The following is a 21,894-nucleotide window of genomic DNA, read 5'->3' as shown; positions in this document are numbered from 1 at the left end:
ACCAAGAGAAACAGACCTAGAAATGTCAAAGAAAATAAAACAAGAAGACAGGTGTGTTAAAACACCTGGGATAAACATATTCCATGTGGGCTTCTCTGGTGGCGCCGTGGTTGAGAATCTGCCTGTCAATGCAGGCGACATGGGTTTGAGCCCTGGCCCTGGAAGATCCCACATGCCGCAGAGCAAATCAGCCCACGCGCCACAACTACTGAGCCCGCGCGCCACAACTACTGAAGCCAGTGCACCTAGAGCCCGTGCTCTGCAACAAGAGAAGCCACCGCAACAAGAAGCCCACACTGCAACGAAGAGTAGCCCCCGCTCGCCGCAACTAGAGAAAGCCTGTGCACAGCAACAAAGACCCAATGCAGCCAAAAATAAATAAATAAAATAAATATTTATTTTAAAAAAATATATATATTTTCCACGTGTTCAGGAAGGGAAAGGAAAGCATGACCTAATAAGTAAAAAAAAATGAAAGATACACAGTGACCAGATCCAGCCTCTGGAGAGGAGACATACACCAATGGGATCAACAGCAGATCAGATGCTGCACCCCTCCCCCGCCCTCCCTCCATCCCGAGGTCTGATCTCCAAGGACACACTGGGAAACTCCCTCCCACCGAGGGCTGGGGTGGTCTGGGGTAGCAGAGCCCCCATGAAGATACAGCAATGGAAACCCAGAAACACTTTAGTGAAGGCCAGTCAGCCACCCTTCAGCTCAGTGCCTACGCCAGACACAAGAGGAAGCCTCAGACCCTTCCTAATCCACACTCTAACCAGCCCCCAGCCCGGAGACCAGCCTCCTAACCCCACGTCCACCCACGCTCTCCGTGTGGCCACAGCAGCATACGAACCCAGGCCGTGCCACAGCTCACCCTGAACCGCCGGCTCGGGGAGAAGCCAAGACGTGAGAGTCCTGCACATGTCACACCCCAGGATGGGAGACAGAGGACAAGCCCAGGGACCCCGAGACTGCGCCCTCAGTCCTCGCACTGTGCCCCTAGTTCAGTCCGAGAACTTGCTCCTTAAGAAGTTTTCGTAAATGCATCAACACCCACTCCACTGGGACCCCGAAACATAACACACCCACCCTGACGATCAGCCCTGGAAACCCTGAAAGCAGAAACTGCCTTTCAGAGCTCTCCGTACAAGAAAGCTTGCCAAACCAAAGAAAAGAAGCCTACAATTAGTGATCAATGTCTTTAGGCTCACGCGGGACGAGAGAATCCTCCCCAGGGTGACACAGTGACCAGGCCAGCAATCACAGTGCTTCAGAGGGGGGGTGCCCCACCACCGGGTCACCTACGGATCAGAGAAATATAGCTGATCTTCAAAGAGACTCACCCATTCAACATAAACGCACCAAGCTTCTAGTATAAGGCGGGCACATTAGTGCTTACAGCAGAGATCCCGTCCTTTTGTCTGCAGAAAACAGATAGTAAGCACTAAACATACTATGCAATTTATTTATTTATAATTTAAGAGGACGGGGCCGTGGAATAATAAAAGAAGGTTAGCCTGCAGCAGGGTAAGCAGGAGAGGAAACTGCGATTTAAAGGACCTCGCTCTCTGAAAAGGGGCCTCGAGCAAAGACTGGAGGGCGGAAGGCCCAGGTGTCAAGGGCAATATGGACCAAGGACCTCTGCCCAGGTACTGGTAGCAGCCTGGGCAAAGTGCGTTCCATATCTTCATCTTGATCGTGACCATCCTTAACAACCACAGTAGATGCCGCTTTCCCTGTGAAATAAATGTCAGATGCAGCTTCTTACATTTCCGTCCTACTTTGGAAGTTTCTACCAAAAATAATGACGTGTTTTTCCTACGAGCTTATGCTCCTTTTACGGTTTTTTAAAATTTGCTTTTTAAGCCCAGTCCCTTTCTCCTGAGCGGGCTCCCAGGCACCTGGAAGCAGCTGGTGGAGACAGCCTTCCCCTCCCCACCTCCAGCAGCCAGGGCAGGACTGAAAACCTTCACAGAACTTCCTACATCTCAGCAAGCCCAGAACTCCCCAAAGGCTGAAGGCCAGAAAAAGAAATGTCAGATGTCCACCACCTTTCCAGAAAACTAAAGCACAGTGACAGAAAATTCAGTAAGACCTTTCCTTAAAGATCAATTAGAGGAGGGCTTCCCTGGTGGCGCAGTGGTTGAGAGTCTGCCTGCCGATGCAGGGGACACGGGTTCCTGCCCCGGTCCAGGAAGATCCCACGTGCTGTGGCGCGGCTGGGCCCGTGAGCCATGGCCGCTGAGCCTGTGCGTCCGGAGCCTGTGCTCCGCAGCGGGAGAGGCCACAGCAGTGAGAGGCCTGCGTACCGCAAAAAAAAAAAAAAGATCAATTAGAGGAGAATCTCATAGATGTTGATAATAATGGTAGCCTTCAATTATAGTAACTTCAGAAACACTTTTCTTTTGATTTCTGCCTAGTTAATAAAAAAAATAATAATAATTTTTAAAGGACCAGTGGTCACATTCTCATGGTCTCCCTCGAACATGCATAAGTATTTAGCATGTTCTGGGGAAAGTGCCAAAGTGAGTGTTTACTGTATATGAAGGTCGTTGCTGGGTTAATAACTGCAGGGGAGGCCCAGGGAGCCGAGGACACTTTGCCCAAAGAGGAAGAAGTAGCCAGAAACAGTACAAGGACCCAGGCAGGCCACTGTGAGACTCAGTATGAGCTAAATACGGCACCGAATATCACTGAAACCTAGCTGCTACTATAAAGACCAAACGCTTAAACAGGAAATTAGAGTCAAGAAGCTCGTGTTGAAATTACTCCATATGCTTTAATAAAAGGAGTCATTTTCAGGTCCTCCTCCTCCAAAAATGTACCATTTTTGAAAAACAGTTGCAGCTGCGAAGTTTCCGTCCATCGAAACATTTTCTGCGTGATCACGACCTGCCCCTGTCCTCCAGCTGCCCGTCCAGTGCACACCTGCAGAAAGGATCCAGCTTATTCATCCCTTTGCAGCCGAGTGAAAAGGAAGTTCTCCAGCGCCCAGTGCAGCCAAGAAAGCGCCACGTCACCCCATCACCTCCAAGACACATCCTGCTTCATCTCCAAATCTAACCAGTCGTTAAGAGGACCACCGCGTGCACGACGGGCCATCATCAGGTATTACAACACGGTGACAGGGCCCCGCCCGTGACCCCGTCTTCAGAGAGCACAGAAATCACCCCAGAGGCTCTGCGCCTGCAGCCTTGGCCCCCACACCAGCCGCCGTCCACCCAACAGGCCCACAAACAGGAGACAAGCACAGCCTCTGACCTGTGGCCCCGGGAAGGACACCCCTGGGGAGACGGGGGGAGCGGGGTCTCCCCGCAACAGCCAGAGCGCACTTTCAAACCCAGAGCCGAAGGCACGGGCAAGCCCTGGGCACCCCAGCTTCCAACAGGGCCACCCTGCTTCTGGGAAACGCGGCAGAGCCTCCACGCGGGCCGGGCCCAGGTGAGACACAACTCAGGGCTGAGCGTGGAGGTCGCGTGGGCAGAAGACGATGAGGACAGCACAGCAGGTGGCGCTCAGGTCTGTGACGGGCAAACCACGAGCCCCGCCCACCTCCCTTAGAAGGTCCGGCCTCCTTGCCTGCAAAGCGGGAGCGTTAACCTGAGACCCGGGGGCCCGCCTGGACGTGTGCAGAAGGTAGGGTGCACAGGGGCCCCGACGGCCAGCGGCCGGACCACGCAGGACCGCCCAGGCCCCAAGGGATGACGTAGATGACACTCAGAACTCAGCTGACACCAGAAAGGGCAAGCGCAGGTCTGCAGGCCCTGTCACATGACAGCAATAAACATGAGTCAGGGGAGTGGCTGTCAACAGAAGCCAGGCCGCCAGGACGCTGAGCAGCCCACCAGGAACCCAGGGCCCGAGTCACCATTCCACAAGCGGATCCTGCCCTCTCCCTGCCCCCGCTCTCACTCGGCTGGCCCCAAGTCCTGCCCCCGCTGCAGCAATGAAACCTTACTGGACAGAGCATTAATTAAGTCTGGTCCCCAATTGACTGATCGGTCTGCTGGCCGGCATCACACACCTGCCCGGCCAAGCACAGGGCGCCCAGGAGAAGCCAAGAGACAGGATGGGGAGACCCGGCCCACAGGCCCCAGCCTGCGCTACCGGGTACCAGCCGCGTGACCTGGGAGTTACCAGCACCTGCAAGCCTTGGTCCCCCTAAAAGAGACAGATGCCTAACCTACGAACAGAACACATAGAAGGAACTCAATAAATATAACTGTGATACTTCAGAAGAAATCCAAGACCTCAAGCCCACACTCTTCCAGAAGTATTTAGTCAATACAAACAAAAGCATTCAGGATAGAGCAAGTCTTTCCCTCTCTAATAAGAAATGTATACTTTTAAAATTTTCATTTACATGTACTTACTTGTAGTATTTCACTGATTCTAAGACACGCCCCCATTTTAACAATTTTGAAATTTAAACACTTTCCAACCTATCCACGTTTAAGGATTATACATGATAATCTTTATTTTGAATGAAAAGTTGTCATTAAAATTGACCCTTCTGGGGCTTCCCTGGTGGCACAGTGGTTGAGAGTCCACCTGCCGATGAGGGGGACATGGGTTCGTGCCCTGGTCCAGGAAGATCCCACATGCCGCGGAGCGGCTGGGCCTGTGAGCCATGGACGCTGAGCCTGCGCGTCCGGAGCCTGTGCTCCGCAACGGGAGAGGCCACAACAGTGAGAGGGCCGCGTACTGCAAAGAAAAATAAAATAAAATAAAACTAAAACTGACCCTTTATCCCATGGCACTTTAGGATCAAGGAAATTCCGTGAGTGCAGAATCCCAGGACACAAGCACAATGCTTCATCGCAAGGCTCTGAGGAGAGCAGGACCCATGTGGTCGCGACAATGTAAACCCTCACATCCTCCACAAATACAAACGTTAAGAAAAACACACCTGGCACCCGGTAGGGGAAATGGGCTTGGTCTGCCTTGCTATTCTCATCTAAAAAGGGGAGAACATGAAGGGTTGTGGGAAGATTCCTACTTAGGAAATCCAAGTGAAGTCCCTGGCATGCCAACCAGCACGTAGTTAGCGGCTTGGTTTTCTCACCTGTAAAATGGGTATCACAAAGGTATGAAGGTCCCAACTCTGAGGGTTGGTGGAGGGTAAAATCGGAGAACCCAAGTTGAGGATCCCAGAAGTGCTGAATCTTCTCCCCACCAGCCGATCTCCACTGAGTGGGGAGCGACAGGTTCCATCAGGAAATGATGTGGGGTCCCCGCTGGCCCCCCCCTCACCAAGCTCACGGCTGAGGCTGATGGTCTGTGTTTCCTCTGCTTGTCTGTCCCACCAGGGCTGGGAGTCTCCCAAGGCAGGGCTCCCTCCTCCTGCATCTTGATCCCAACATCCAGCCACGGTCGGCCCATCATTCCCAGAACACGAAGGGAATGAACAAATCAGCCACGTGACGCCCAGTGTTTAAAGAAAAGGGCGTTCAACTGATTCCACAAGTGACAGAAAATGTAAACTCATGTACTGTTTCCTGACACATCACTGACCATCCAGGATTCCAATAAATAAAACCAAATGACTACAGTTTGTCACATCAGGGAGAAAATGTTTACCCAAACCAAGTATCATCTACTTTTTTCTAATTTTTATTTTAATTATTTATTTTTGTCTGCGTTGGGTCTTCGTTGCTGCGTGTGGGCTTTCTCTCATTGCGGTGAGCAGGGGCTACTCTTCGTTGCAGTGCGCGGGCTTCTCACTGCGGTGGCTTCTCTTGTTGTGGAGCACGGGCTCCAGGCACGTGGGTTTCAGTAGTTGTGGCACACGGGCTCAGCAGTTGTGGCTCGCAGGCTCTAGAGCGCAGGCTCAGCAGTTGTGGCGCATGGGCTTCGTTGCTCCGCGGAACATGGGATCCTCCCGGGCCAGAGTTCAAACCCGTGTCCCCTGCATTGGTAGGCGGATTCTTAACCCCTGTGTCACCAGGGAAGCCCTCCTTTTGAAGTGAATTTTCTACAGTGATTTCAAAGACTTGAAAAGATTATAACCTTGAAGTGACAGAGGCATCACAAAAAAATCACTTACGAATTCTACTGCTAAAAAAGAATCTACACTCTAACAAATCAGCAGCTCACGTCATGTATCAAAATAACAGTCCCCATTTAATGAGGTTTGTTTATGTGCCAAGACAAGGCCAGGGGCTCTACATAAGTGACTTTCATTCTCACAGTGACACTGTAAGCAAGGCACGTACAGAGAACCTAAAAGGCGTCCAGTCACGAAGAACGTGTTCTCAGTGCATTCATCAATTGCCAGCTTCACTGTGCAAAACACCTCTATTAAATAGTGGTTGTTACTAAATTCAGAAATAATCTTGAACGATTTGCGAAACTGCTTCAGGTGAAGATCCTATGCACTGGAAGAGTCTCATAAAAGTAAGTGATGTCTCATAGAGAACAGACTTGTGGTTGCCAAGGGGGAAGGGGGTGGGGGAGGGATGGACTGGGAGTCTGGGGTTAGCAAATGCAAACTATTACATATAGAATGGATAAACAACAAGGTCCTACTGTACAGCACAGGGAACCATATTCAATATCCTGTGATCAACCGTAATGGGAAAGAATACTTAAAAAAAAAGAATGCATATATATGTATAACTGAGTCACTTTGCTGTACAGCATAAATTAACTCAACATTGTAAGTCAACTACACTTCAATAAAAAGATAAAAATAAAAATAAATAAGTGATGTTTCAAGTGATCTTGGCATCCGTCTCCCCCTACCATGACGAGTGGGAGGAACTGTCCACAAATTTCTTGAAGAAAACGAAGCCCAGTGAAAATGTCTCTCTGCCGAAGTATGGGTGAATAAGATGAGAAACGGAGAAGCCACAGGACGGCTCTTTGGCTAAAAGATAAATGACCGTGACCAACTCTGGGAATGGAATTCGATTCCAAAGAATGAGCCCAAGTCCAGACCGTAAGGGATGAGAGCACCCAGCTCCTTCAGACGCTGCTGAGATGGAGGAACCAGACGTGAACCCAACCGAAGACCCAAAGCTGTGTGCGACTGGCATGAGGTCTCACGGGTCTTGTCTTGTCCCCGAGTCTTGTCCCTGCTGTCCCCACGATGAGGGAGGAGAGAAGCGGACACAAGGAGGCCCACTTAGGCCTCTGTCCACCCAGAACACTCACTGCACTAACAGGTGTCCTAAAGCAGGAGGTGGTCTGCAGAGGGCCAGCCACTGCTCAACTCTGCTGGTGAGGCCCCAAAGCAGCCACAGACGAGATGTTAACTGAAGGAACATGGCTGTGTTCCAATAAAACTTTATTTACAAAAGCAGGCAGGGGCCGGATTTGGCCCCCAGGCTGTGGTTTGCCAACCCCTGCCCTGCGAGGGGAGGCTCCTGGCCTGAAGGCTCAGGAATGCACAACTGAAATGGGGCCAAAGGAAGCAACCTGCAGAGACGTGGGGCTGAGACAGGGTTTATGAAGTTACAGACGCGGATGTAGGGGACGAGGGGCTGTCGCAGGACGGCTGCCGTGTCGCCCTGTGCTGGCCAATGGAGCTGCAGAGGGGCAGGATCGCCAGCACAGTGTCTACGACGCTTGATTCTAATACAAGCGGATGCATCTTCAAATCAGAAATCAGGGGAAAAACTATAAGAGTAGAAATAAATATTTGGATTAAATATCTGAAGATTCGCCAGTCATCTTCTTTTTTTCCCCTCTATCAAATGTGGTTTTTATTCAACGGACAAGCACTTTTCTATAGCTGCACCTTGTGGAACCTCACATGGCAGAAACAGGAGTTTTTTTTTCTGTAGACTTTTTTTTCCCCTTATTAAGAATGAGACTGGGGCTTCCCTGGTGGCGCAGTGGTTGAGAGTCCGCCTGCTGATGCAGGCGACACGGGTTCGTGCCCCGGTCTGGGAGGATCCCACGTGCCGCGGAGCGGCTGGGCCTGTGAGCCATGGCCGCTGAGCCTGCGCGTCCGGAGCCTGTGCTCCGCAGCGGGAGAGGCCACAGCAGTGAGAGGCCCGCGTACCGAAAAAAAAAAAAAAAATGAGACTGGTCCTAAAAATATAGGTAGAAATAAATTTAAATTCACAAAAAACTGCATTCATGAGCCGGAAGATGAGGATGGGGCTGAGCCTCCGGCTGAAGCTGGGCCTGAGGCTGTTCTGAAACTGGACCCTTGATAGGAGATTCCAGGTGCCCAGACTGCATAGACCCAGGCTTAGTTTCCCGAGGTTGGCCTCGGGCCTGGGTAAGAGAAGTGGCAAAGGTGCTGGAGCCAGCTAACTCACCCTTCAGAGGGAAGGAGGCTGGGCTGGGTGTTGCCACCTTCAAGGAATCCGTCCCCTGCGTTATCACATCCTCAGGAACTAAGCTCCCCTCGGTTCCTTCCACAAAGATACCAGTCAAATAGCTCAACACCCAGGATCGGCGGCTGCAGCGGTCCTAACCCAAGGAGACTGCCCGAAGCATCTGGGATGAGGATGAGCGAAGCCGCGTTGTGTGAGAGAAGAGTCGACGCTTGCCGAGTTTTCCTTTCTGGCGCTGCAGCTCTGGGATGCTAGAAGCTGTGGTATCAACCTCTCCATCACTTCGACCCCCACGGCCACGGATGGCAGCTGCAGTCTCCCCCTTTTCCTCTCCTTCCACGCCACTGGTCTCCTCCATGATCCGAGGAAGGCCACGCCTCCGGCCCAGGCCTTCCCCTGGCCCCTGAGGTCTACCTCAGGTCGCCCGGTTCGCTTGGCCAGAGCAGTTTGCAGTCTCCGGAGCCGGCCTTCAACAATCCACTTGTTTTTTCCTGTAGTGGGACATACCCTCCAGACTCTTGTCAGTGTCACCGACGCCAAGGGTGGAGCCACTGCACTCCTGCACAAGGAAGGCCAGGACAGCGGCCTTCTCTTGGGGAGGCTAGGCTCGAAGAGGCTGGGTGTGCAGGCTGTCACCGAGGGCCGTCCCCTCTCCATACGCCACGAGGGGCCGCGCGGGATCTCAGACCCACTGCCTCTTGTCAGTGGGATGTCGGACACCTTCTCCCCCAAGATCTTTAAGGACTGACAGGAACCTTACCAACCGATCTCAAGTTTCAAACCTACAGGTTTGAATCTCAAACCTACATTCAAGCATCTCGTTTCTACATCACAGTTCAACACTTTACTCAAATGTCTGTACCTGAACTCATTTTTATTTTCTGTGTGTGTGTGTGTGTCTGAAGGATAGCGAATGTTATTTTATGTATAATAAAGAAACAAGATGTACCTCATAATAGGTGCATAATCAGAACCCTGGAGGATATGGCTAGGAAATAAAAATGTTCTTGACTTGAGAAAGATGACCCAGGGTCCAGGGCGGCCCAGTCACCGAGCGCCCCCCCCCAACCCCATGTACCTGAGGGACCCAGTTCGACAGGTTGAGTCAGATTCTGCAAGATGTGAGCCATGAAGAAACTTCTTGGTTCATAGCTTTGGGGGTTTGAGAACTGCAGACAGTGGGCTGTAGGCCTCTATTTATAAACCCCCAAAGACCTCTCCTTCCTAAGTAACTGAAATCCAGACCCCTCCCTGGCTCTTCAGGCCAGGTGTGCTGGCCTCTGGCCCAGAAAAGGCTGTGTCCCAGCCCGGCCCGGGTGCTGCCCCCCAGCTCTGGGCACTCCCTCCGGGGGTGGGGGTCTCCCTGACTTCCTGGCCTCTCTCTCTCCCACTGTCAGATTTTCTTTGCTTGAGAATCATGATCATTACTCACAACTATCTCATGTGCCAGTTTCCCCATGACCCTCTCCCCGACTAGGAGTCAGGAGCCCCAGGAAAGCAGCTGGCTGGAGAAGAGCTGCCACCCAGCGCTCACGCTGCAGGTGGCACCTGGCTGGGGTTCAATCAACATCCAAGGAATTAAGGAGGAACTCCCTGGCGGTCCAGCGGTTAGGACTCCACACTTTCACAGCTGAGGGCCCGGGTTCGATCCCTGGTCGGAGAACTAAGATCCCACAAGCTGCACCGCACAGCCAAAAAGAAACAGAACAGAACAAAACAAACAAACAAACAAATAACAAAAAAAAACAAGGAATTACAGGGAACGACTCTGGGTGGGCGATTGAGACCAGGCTGGCCCAGTGCCGGGTAACTTCCACACCCTTCTCCCAATCCCCACGGCACCCTGACAACACCGTGCACCCTTGTTCACCAGCAGGGACACTGAGGCATCCCATGGTTTCCCCCGAGGCCACAGAACCAGGACAATATCACAGTTTAAAGGAACAGCCTAAGTCAAACAGTGAAGTAGTTCAACACCCCCCCCAGCCCCCCACCCCGTGCCCCCCACCAACCTGCTACCTCTGACCCTGAAGCAGGAAGCAGGGTGATTAAATGTACAAAATCCTTCTGGTGCTTCTATGTCCAGAACAAACTCGACTGAGCAGCGACTCACTGACTGAACCCTAATCCAAGCCACAGCGATGAGTGAGCAGCTAGAATGAGAACATTATTTGCAGGCTGACGACCTTACAAAGAAATTCTTCTCTCTAAAAACTTGGAGATGTATCTATTTGCTGTAACTGCAGATTACTCAAGACCGAACGCATTGTAAATCATCCCATGTTCTGAGAAATTCTGGAACTGTCGGCTGATTTTTCCAGGAACAGAGGGTAAGAGCTGCCAAGCCCGCCTGCTGGACTCCCGCAGGAGTGCAACAGTGCCTGCAAAAGCCGCGGCACGGCATGACGGAGCCCTTCCTCCTGGGGTGACAGGCTCCGCTGGCAGGGCCCACCGTGTGTCCACGGCCTCCTGGCTCCTGGGAAGAGCCTTGGGCAACTGGGACGGCGACTACAAACACCTGACATGTCCGCGAAGCCAGGCACTGGCTATGGCTGGCACTCCTGCCATCCCGGCCTGGACCAGAGGAAATCTGAGATGCCAGTGGGTTGAGCTAAGAGGGCCTCGGGGTGGAACCTTCCCTACGTCCTATCTGGCCCTTACGGTTCACTCTGTGCCCAGCAAAGAGGACGCTGCTCAGCTAACTTACAGACACACTTCCCTGGGGAAGGTTCTCCCTGCAGTTCCCTGGGAGCACTGGTGCCAAGTGTAAGGCTGGCAGGCTGGGGTGACAACCAGCCGAAGCTAAGCGGTCAAGTGAGAGCTGAACCCATGACCCATAGCGGCATCACAGAGTTTCAATCGACAGGGTAAGGCAACCACGGCCTCTTTAAGACCCAGAGAATGATCACACAGGAGGCAGAGGGCAGGACCTGGAGAACGCTCACCCACTGAACAGGCTGGGGGCCACCAGCAAACTTCATGGCTCTGCGAAGGCTTTAGCCCCCTTGTCTCGCTTGAAACTGACTGTGCCTTGGTCTGAAATCCAGTAATCACAGTGAATGCTATTCCTAATCTCCAGGCTTTCTTCCAAGACCTCTTTCTCTCTGACACCAAAAAAATTAAAAAGACCCCTCTCTGCAGCCCCTATGCTACGGGCCAATTATCATCACTGCAGCTAAGCACAGACGTCACAGACGAAGGGAGAGAAAAGCAAGCTCAGAGAAGTGCAAATATCAGATCAAGGGACTTCAAAACCTAAGACTCCTGCTGGAAAAACAGAGGCCGAGAGAGAGGTGGTTCAAGTGCTTCACACGCTGACAGGCCGAGAAGGAGAAACCAAGATTCACTTGTCAAATCCAAAGATCTCAGGATCCAACGCATCTGTCTACACCGTAAAGCAAAAAGCTCAAACGAAAACCTGCCCCAGGAGATAAAGGACACTTACAGATGAAACTCGTCCAACAGCCCATGCAGAAGGGCTGGAGGTGAACCTGCGGTCCCACAACGCCTGCCTGATGCTACAGGGGTGGGAAGGGCTCCACCTGTGACAGGCGGGTCACCGCGGGGCCGAGGACCTTCTCCTCCCTACGCCTCTGCTCGAAATCCCAACATTCGCCAGCCTTCCCACCCACCATCTGGAGCTTCAGGGCCCAGCGGGGGACAACACGGGGCCCGCTTCACTGCAGGGAAGTGTGCACTACAATGCAAATCTTGTAGAAAAGGATGCTGCGGTCACAGTGATGATGAGCTCTTCCAAGCAAAGCAAGGAAGGCCATGTGAAAGTGCCTGGTCTTTGCACTGAAGGGCGCGTCCACAGCCCCACTCAGCACTTCCTCCTTGACCTGCTAGTGATGGGTGGTCAGCTGATGAGCTACATTTGTGCCCCGGCCCTTGGCCAGGCCACTGCCAGAATCCGCTGCCACACTCACTCATACCTGGTAGTATGGATGGTGCAGAAAGGAATCTGGGCCGCCCGCTAAAGCCATCGGTTCCTTCCTGACGTCTTCAAATCGCGTGGACGGGGCCGCGGCACCTGGAATGAAGACAGACCGTGAGAAGTCCGGCCAGAGGGAGAGCCCGCCGCTCGCCGGCGGCTCCCAGGCCACGCGCCTGCACAGGGGACGCCGGACAGCACTCGGATTTTGGGGGCGCCAGGGGGCCGGCACCAACCCCAGAACCTCGAGCAGCCACCTGTGGTCACAGGGCCCGTGGGGCAGAGGCACTCAGAGGGGCGAGGGGGACGGCCATCCACAGTTGTCAACGTCCCGAAGACTTTCTGAGACTTTGGGCAACGCAGACCGCCTGAGTCCAGAGAAGCACCGCGGGGTGGTGGGGCGTGGCCGGCGTCCTCTGAGCACCACGCGTGCACATGCCGCCCCCACCAGCCACAGCCTGGAAGGAACCACCGTCGGTGGACGCCGCACCACAGGCACCATCCTGGGAACAGCACTCATGGGCGGGGCCTCTGGAATGGACGTTAAGACCCGCCGCGGACTCCCGGGAGGGCTAGAGCGACATCAGCTCCACGAAGATGCACACTCAGCTCCTGCAAGGAGCCCCCGACAGGCAGGGAAGGGAGGTCCTGTCTTCCTCCTGAATCTCCTGGGGTACAACCACACACCTGATCTGTACGAGGCAGTCAGTGAGAGTTTCAGAGCCGACCCAACAAACCCCACCTCCCGCAAAATGCAGAGGACGGGGGCAGGGGTGGGTCGCACAGCATCCTGGTCCGGACTGGGGACCCATCACCCCTTTGTTTCTGGACACAAAAAAACGCCACGCCTGACACTCACAGACAAGAGGCCACCTATGATGTGACCTTCTCCAGGAGATGTCTTTCCACGAGGACAGGAGACGGTTAGAAGTCACACTCTGGACCGCAGCGGGGGGATTCCAGGCAGAGAAAGGAACCAGTGCTGTGGTCATGAAGGGCCCCCTCGTGTGCTACACACACACACACACGCACACGCACACACGCACACACCATTCCTCTCTCTCAGAAATCACCGGAATTAAGAACATTCTCAGGCACAGTGGCAACAGCCATTAACATTCTCTGTCACAATCCACCCCAGAGGCATCCTGGACCCTCGGTCCTGAGCAATTCATAACTCCTGAGCATGCGAGGCTTTCTCCAGCCTCTGCACCCATAGGCTTTGTTCTCAACACTATCAGCAGCTAAGTCCTGCTACCCTGTAGGACTGAGCTCAGGGATCACCTCCTCCAGGAAGCCCCCCTGAATTGCCCCTCACCGATCACCACCACCCACGATAGCTCAGTCAGTGTCCACTCTGGGCTCACACCCGTCCCTCCATCTGCCACACGGAGCTGCAGATGCCCCTTCTGGGTCTCACTCCCCACAGATGAACCCTGTGCTCCCTGGGAACAGAACTCTCTCCAGGGCAGCCCCCAGCCTCCCTCTCAGGAAGCACCGGCAGAGAGACACTGCCTGGCTCTTCAGGGCCTGTGTCCACGCAGGCAGGGCTCACACAGGGGGCTCAGGGGGCCACCAACATCACCCTGTCGGAGGGGAGGAACCCAGACAGCAACAAGGGCCACCCGCCACGTCCAGGGCTACCTGGAGGGTCACCCTCCGCCCCTACGGGGACAGGCAGGCGCCCAGTGTCCCCTCCAAGGGGACGGCTCACCCCCGAGGCTGCGTTTCAGTGAACAGTAACCAGAGCCTCGATGATGCGTGAACCGGGAAACACAGCTGAGAAGGTGTTTCCCAATCTTACCCTCCGGGGCCTGTAAAGGTTTATTTCCCTGAAGTAGCTTTACTATGAGAAAAATTGAGAAAATGGTTTGCTTCTCTCAATGAAAGAATAGAAAACCCAGGAAAAAGGGGACTGGAAGAAACACTACAGACAAGGACCTGCTCAGGACAAGATGAACCGATGCTGGTTCCAGCAGAACCAACACTGCAGGGCACTAAATCCACGGGAGAGAAACTCCAGAAGCACCGCAAACAGCCCACAGAGGAGATGAGCTAAAGCACAACGGCACAAGGTGACATGCGGGACGCAGAGGACAGACCGGGAAAGACCAGAGATCGTCACGGGACAGGGCTCTTCACATTTCAGAGTTCTCCCTCAACTCACATCACAGGCTCCGTGTTCTAGAACTCAGAAATAAAGGACTCACAGAAGCTTCCCAGAGGAAAACTGAAAGACTTCGGTAGGGCATAAAATTAGGGATACTAATTCCACCAAGCATGATGGCGAAAATAATCAAGGTCAGATCCAGTTATGGGCTGAACTGTGTCCCCCGCACCCCGCCCCAAACTCATATGTTGAAGCCCTAACCTCCAGGACCTCCGAATGTGGCCATATTTGAAGGTAGGGTCTTCAAAGCGGTAATCAAGGCAAAATGAGACATTACCATGGGTCCTGATCGCACGTAAGGGATGAAGACACAGACACACACAGAGGGACGACCACGTGAGGACCCGGGGAGAAGACGGCCATCCACACGCCCGGGAGAGAGGCCTCAGGAGGGACCAGCCCTGCCCACACCTTGACCTCAGACTTCTGGCCTCCAGAGCTATGGGAAAATAAATTTCTGTTGTTTAAGCCGTCTAGTCTATGATACTTTATAATGGGAGTCCTGGAAAACTAATACAGACCCAAAATTATTAAAACACTACCAAACTGTCCTCACAGCTAAAAGAAGAAGCATTTGCAGTCACTCAGTTACGTCTTCTGCTAGGTCTCTGGGACTCTTTAAATCACCAGCACAGAAACACAAGGACGGCCCGCGAGAGGCCGCTGGGCTGGAGAGACCTGGCAATGGTAACGAGATGGCGGAGGTGCTTTGTCCCCACGGCAGGACTGGTGAGGCTGGTGGCCTCCCTGCAGCCTTCGCAGGACCGGCAGCCCCCAGGCCTTCAGGCTCCTCCAGCCCTGAGGCCACTCGCCCCCGTGGCAGTTTAGTCTCCTGTGTCCTTCTGTCCACACTCCACCACCCAGCCCCTTAACCAGACACCAATGGGGGGTTGCTCCGAAGGCATTCGGTAGAAGTGGAAACATCTGCAGACACTGGACTTGAAGCAAGTCCCCTCCACGGTGGGTGTGGGCCTCGTGCCATCAGCTGGAGGCCTTAAGAGCGAAGATGGAGGTTTCCTGGAGGAGAAGGAATCTGGCCTCGAGGATGTAGCAAACTCCTGCTCACGGATCCCAGACTTGCCGGCCTCACCCTCACCGGAGCCAATTCCTTAAAATAAATCTCCGAACACACACACATAACACCCCAACCACTAGCTGTAAGATCCCAGGGTCAGGCCACGATGCCCCCGTAGGCCTCCCCACCGCAAACACACGGCCGCGTGGGTCTGACGATTCTATGGGCCACTGCCCGGCACCTGCCACGTCCTCCCCAACCCCCACCCCTTTCAACAAACACACCTCCGGGCTTCCCTGGTGGCGCAGTGGTTGACAGTCCGCCTGCCGATGCAGGGGACATGGGTTCGTGCCCCGGTCCGGGAGGATCCCACATGCCGCGGAGCGGCTGGGCCCGTGAGCCGTGGCCGCTGAGCCTGCGCGTCCGGAGCCTGTGCTCCGCAACGGGAGAGGCCACAGCAGTGAGAGGCCCGCGTACCGCAAAAAAAAAACCCCAAAACCACGCCTTCTGCCTTCCCCCCTCACTGCGGCCGCGCTGTCCTGGGGGCACTGCTTTTCTCCCCTTCACCTCACTCCCAGTGGCCTGGGGGAGGGCTCAGTGTCCTCCGGGCGCCTCCTTTCTGCACAGAGGACAGCCCTCCTGGCCCCTCAGGACCCTCTCTGTGCCCCTCCCATCAGGCTGTCCCACGTCCCCACCTCCCCTGCTGTCACGGCCCTGTGCCCCGCTCACCCGTGCATCCTGCTTGCCCTATCTCGCACGCTCTCAGGAACTCCTGGGCGTAGGCGACATATGGAGACGTACTGTTATTTTCCCCTGGAAGCTGCAAATTTAATGGGGGTTAAGAGTGCCGAAAAGATTTAAATGTGCCAGTTTTATCACCTAAATATCACCTTTGAAAGTACTGGGTTGGCCAAAAAGTTCGCTCGGGTTTTTCTGCTGTTACAGAAAATCCCGAATGAACTTTTTGGCCGAGCCAATATTTGCCAGATGTGATTGCTTCCCAGCCAGAAAAATACATATCCCATAAGCCCTGTTGAGTAGGTTCTTTGGGAAAAGAAAACTATAGTTAGACACAGCAAAAGGTTTGGATTAATTGGTCTCTAATAAGATATATCAAACCCAAAGCTAACATCACATTCAATGATGAAAGATGGAAAGCTTTTCCCTCTAAGATCACAAACAAGGAAGGTGAGGATGCTCCTTTCACCACTTCTACTGAACAAAGTACAGGAAGTTCTAGCCAGAGGAATCGAGCAAGAAAATGAAATAAACAACATCCACGTGGGAAAAGAAGAACTGACGTCATCTCTGTTCACAGATGACATGATCCTACGTGTAGAAAACCCTAAAATTTACAAACACACACACACACACACACACCCTAGAGCTTAATAAATAAATTCATCAAATCTATAGGATACAAAAGTCAACATGCAAAAATCAGGTGTGTTTCCAAATACTAACAATGAAAAATCTGAAAAGGAAATTAAGAAAACAACTCCAGGGGCTTCCCTGGTGGCACAGTAGTTGAGAGTCCGCCTGCCAATGCAGGGGACATGGGTTCGTGCCCCCGTCCGGGAAGATGCCACGTACCGGAAGATCCCACATGCCGCAGAGCGGCTGGGCCCGTGAGCCATGGCCACTGAGCCTGTGCGTCCGGAGCCTGTGCTCCACAACGGGAGAGGCCACAACAGTGAGAGGCCCGCACACCACCAAAAAACAAACAAAAAAACAAAAAAAAAGAAAACAACTCCATTCAAAATAGCATCAAAAATAATAATTAAAAATAAATGTAGGGGCTTCCCTGGTGGCGCAGTGGTTGAGAGTCCACCTGCCGATGCAGGGGACACGGGTTCGTGCCCCGGTCCGGGAGGATCCCACATGCCGCGGAGCGGCTGGGTCCGTGAGTCATGGCCGCTGAGCCTGCGCGTCCGGAGCCTGTGCTCCGCAACGGGAGAAGGCCACAACGGTGAGAGGCCCGCGTACCACAAAAAGGAAAAAAAAAAAAGAATAAATTTAACCAAGGCAGCAAAAGACTTGTGCACCAATTACCAAATGTTGCTATAAGAACGTAAATAAGCTATAAGGCAAACATTATATATTCATGAGTTGAAATATTTAATATTGTTAAGATGATTAATACTATCCAAAGCAATTTATAGATTCCATGTAATCCCTATCAAAGACCCACTGGCATTTTTTGCAGAAATCGATATAATGTTTCTAAAATTCATAAGGATTCTCATGGGACCCCTAATAGCCAAAAACATCTTGAAAAAGAAAAGCAAAGTTGGAGGACTCACATTTCTTGATTTCAGAACTTACTACAAGACTATGGTAATCAAGACAGTGTGATATTGGCATAAGGACAGACGTAGACTAATGGAATAGAACAGAGAGCCCAGAAATAAACCCTCACACATGGCGGACTGATATTTAACAAAGGTCCCAAGACCATTCACTGGGCAACAGGACAGTCTTTTCGACAAGTGGTTCTGGGAAACTGGATATCCACATGCAAAAGAATAAAGCTGGACTCTTACTTTACCCTACAAACAAAAATTAATTAAAGATGGATTAAAGACCTAAATGTAGAGTTAAAACTATAAAACATATGGAAAATTTTTCATGATACTGGATTTGACAATGATTTCCAGGATATGACACCAAAAACACAGGCAACAAAAGAGAAAAACATATAAACTGAACTTCATCAAACTTAAAAAATTTGAGCATCAAAGGACACTCTCAAGAGAGTGAAAAGACCCACAGAAAGGGACAAAATAGTTACAAATCATATATCTGATAAGGGCTTAATAGCCGGAATAAATAAAGAACTCCTGCAACTCAACAACAAAAAAAGCAAAAAACCAAATTCAAAAATGGGCAAAGGACTTGACACTTCTCCAAAGAAGATACACAGCTGATCAACAAGCATGAAAAGACGCTCAATATCACTAGTCATTAGGGAAATGCAAATCGAATCACAATGAGATACCAGGAAAATAATACGTATGGTGAGGATGCAGAGAAACTGGAACCCTTCTGCACTACTGGTGAGGATGTAAGGTGCAGCCTCTATAAAAACTGGCATGACAATTCCTCAAAGAATTAAACACAGAATTAACACAAGTTCCAGCAATTCTATTTCTGGGTATACACCCAAAAGAATCGGAAGCAAGAACTCAAACAAGTACCTGTATACGTGTGTTCATAGCTGCACTGTTTACGATAGCCGAAAGGTGGAACTAAACCAAGTGTCCACTGACAGATGAATGGATAAGCAACACGTACTATAAACAAACAATGGCTATTATTCAGCCTTGAAAAGGAATGGAATTTTGATACACGCTACAACATGGATGGACCTTAAAGACACTATGCTAAGTGAAATAAACCAATCACAAAAGGACAAATACTGTATGATCTTACTGGTATGAGGTACCTAGTTTAGAGACAAAAAGTAGAATAAAGGTTACCAGGGTCTGGGAGGTGGGGGGTTTGTTGAATGGGCACAGAATTTCCATTTGGGATGATGAAGCAGTTCTGGAAATAGATAGCAGTGATGTTTACACAGCTTTATGAACATAATTCCACTGAGCTGCACACTTAAAATGGTTAAAATGGCAAATTTTATGTTTTGTGTATTTTATCCGCATGTTTAAAAAAATTATTGGTAAGTTGGCTATTCAGTGAGCTTCCTTTAATAAAATTAACAACTTTCACTAATTTTTATAATACAACCATGAGAGCTGGCAGAATTTCTTAGGATGCTAAAGCTCAGAGACGCATAAAGCAGTGATTCCAAATATAGCTTTTGTTTATTCAAGCTTTTCCATTTTGATGTATCTTGACCCTTTCTCTGTTCTGTGACTCTGTGTAACCCACTTGTCTAGGAGGTGAAATTGAACCCATCCATCAAGTCCTGCATAAAAATTATCTCATAATTTGCCACCCATACCTGACAAAGACTAAAAACTCTATCATTATCCTGTTCTCATGGAGACTAAAAAACCTGTACCCACTCTGGACAGAAAACCTCACTTCTTTTTTTTAATTGAAATATAGTTGATTTACAATATTGTGTTAAATTTCTGCTGTACAGCAAAGTGACTCAGTTATATACATATATACATTCTATTTCATATACTTTTCCATTAGGGTTTATCACAGGATATTGAATATACTTCCCTGTGCTATATACAGTAGGACCTTGTTGTTTATCTATGTAACAGTTGGCATCTGCTAACCCCAAACTCTCAACCCATTTCCCTCTCCCAGCCCCCTCCCCTGTAGCAACCACCAGTCTGTTCTCTATGTCTGTGAGTCTGAGGAAACCTTACTTCTAAATGCCCTACAACAGTACAGAGGTAATGATACACTGTGCTACTTTAAAGAGGTTAAATTTTAAATCATCCCTGGATTTAACAAAAATGGTGTGCTCCATACAGATACCGAGGAACAGTTTCCAAAGCAGGTCAGTATTGCAACTTTCTATGTACGGTGATAAAAGGCATTCTCATTAACACGCGTAGAAGGACGAAGAAATTGTACCAATCACTACTGTCTTTTTCATTCCTTCGATTCAAGGGGCTCATCGCTAAGTCCGCTTGCTGTCTTGTTTCCATACGTCCCTTTACTTCTGAAGGTTCAGTCCTCCTGGGCGTGAATTCCAATCTCAATAATGTATGTCCCATTTCAACTGAGTTTTGAACTTGTGATAAAAATGTAAATAATCTTCTTCAGAACGTTTGCCCTGTTTTCCTTACGGACTGTAGTTCAGAAACACAGTTCAGGCAAAGTCAAAAGTTTGCTGATTCTAGAGTCAACATTTTTCTTAACACGGTCAATATTTACACTTCTGGACCCAGCAGCTGAACTTGAACATGGCTTTGTTCTTTTCATGTTTATGTGGGGTTTTTTCCACTTGAAGGGCAATGTGTACTCAATTAAAACGGTACAATTGTCACAAACTTGAAAAGTCCTGCACTCAACAACGCTTTTTTTGAAAAGTACACGGGGCGTTCCTCCCTGGAGCCCTGCGGACTCAGGCTGACGCAGATGACGTGCTTATTCGTGCCTTTCACGTCACCACCAGCTACAGAGGACACTCAGGGTGGATTTCAGCTCTTCAGCGCTCCGCCCGCCGTGAGGGGGGCCCTGATGAGAAGGTTGACTGTGGTGGAAGCGGCGGGTGCCCGGGTGGCTCCTGCAGCCTCCCCGCAACCCCGGCTCGGCGAGTGCGAAGGCTGCACGCAGCCCGCCCCCATCCATCCCCCGCTCTGCTCTGTTCTCCTCGTTAAAGGTGCTTTTCGTGACCTACGGACTTGATTTCCAGGAACAACCATGGCTGCAACCCACAGTGTGAAAACGGGGTCAGGCTGGGGCCTGCAGTCCACGCCTACCTCCAGGTTCATGGGCTGTCCTCCTGCAGCCTGGAGGCTGCTGCCCACTGGCCTGTCCATCGCCACACTGCCCCCTGCTTTCCAGGCACCTTTTCCAGACTGGTCCCTGTGGCCACCTCCATCTCTGACCCACTCCTAGAAAAACACGACGCCTCTGCTTAAGGCAACCAGCCACGCCCAGGACCCCCTGAATTCCAGACTGTGTGAACGGGCCCTTTCTGTTTTCAGGTAACCACACATCCAGAATGTGCATTTAATACTGCTGGGAAACTCCGCTCCACTTCCCCAGGAAACGTTCTCTGTGCTCCCCAGAGCGTCTGTTTCATTCTTTCTCTTCTCTCCCCGCACATGCTGCCCACCCTGCAGCACCCTCAGGTGCTCAGCACCCACACGCCTGCCTCTTCTGACCCTGCAGCACACACTGTGAGCTTATGGTCCTGTCGTCTCTGGCCATAGCCACAGCCAGCACCGGACATCAATCCAAGCTCACTGTGGGCAGTTACTAAACCCCTCCTCATTCAAAAACTCAGCCCTGACGCCTGCCACGCCCAGACAGCACGTAGTAGGGTCTCAAGAAGCATCTACCAACTAATAAGGCTAAACGGTATCACAGTATAATATACAGTGTATAATAAATAATGTATAACATATAATGTATAATAGCATCAAACTAAATAGTACAATTGTTGGTGGACAGGTTAAATAATAAGATTTAGTTTAAAAATTAAATATTGTGGTCATTTCATAATAAACTTAAATCATTACACTGCACAACTTAAACTTATACAGTTTTGTACGTCAATTATATCTCAATAAAACTGGAAAAAATTAACAAAGAATTTTTAAAAGAAAAAACAAAAAAATTAAAATCGAACAGAGAAGTTTCAAATCTTAAAATGAATCCCTGTAGCATTTGTTAAACAGAAATCTGTGCCTTTCATAAAAGGCAGAGATCGTGCCCCTTCCTAGGGAAAATATAACTGCAATGTTCACGATAGTTTAAGATAATCACTTGCAGAATTGAAAGCAGAATACTTGTCTTTTCAATCATAATAAGAGGATAAAAATAAACTAGTAATAC

At 50.8% G+C, this 21,894-nt stretch overlaps 1 protein-coding gene across 4 annotated transcripts in view; it reads right to left on the bottom strand.

The window, feature by feature from the left end:
• GRB10 (growth factor receptor bound protein 10) overlaps window positions 1–21,894 on the bottom strand; it is a 188,523-nt gene that overhangs the window by 109,735 nt on the left and 56,894 nt on the right. For 2 of the 4 annotated variants that reach the window (XM_060108876.1, XM_060108875.1), the window contains one exon: window positions 12,225–12,322. The exons of 1 other annotated variant lie outside the window; for it this stretch is intronic. In XM_060108876.1, coding sequence (XP_059964859.1) covers window positions 12,225–12,275 — 51 coding nt within the window. In that variant the 5' untranslated portion in view covers window positions 12,276–12,322. Of the gene's footprint in view, window positions 1–12,224; window positions 12,323–16,137; window positions 16,229–21,894 lie in introns of all 4 variants that reach the window. One more of the 4 variants, XM_060108877.1, reaches the window with a different exon arrangement.

The sequence above is a fragment of the Mesoplodon densirostris genome, chromosome 9 (assembly GCF_025265405.1).
Source record: "Mesoplodon densirostris isolate mMesDen1 chromosome 9, mMesDen1 primary haplotype, whole genome shotgun sequence".
Taxonomy (NCBI): Eukaryota; Metazoa; Chordata; class Mammalia; order Artiodactyla; family Ziphiidae; genus Mesoplodon; species Mesoplodon densirostris.
Note: the sequence above shows the minus strand (reverse complement) of the source record. Positions and strands in the feature narration are given on the sequence as shown.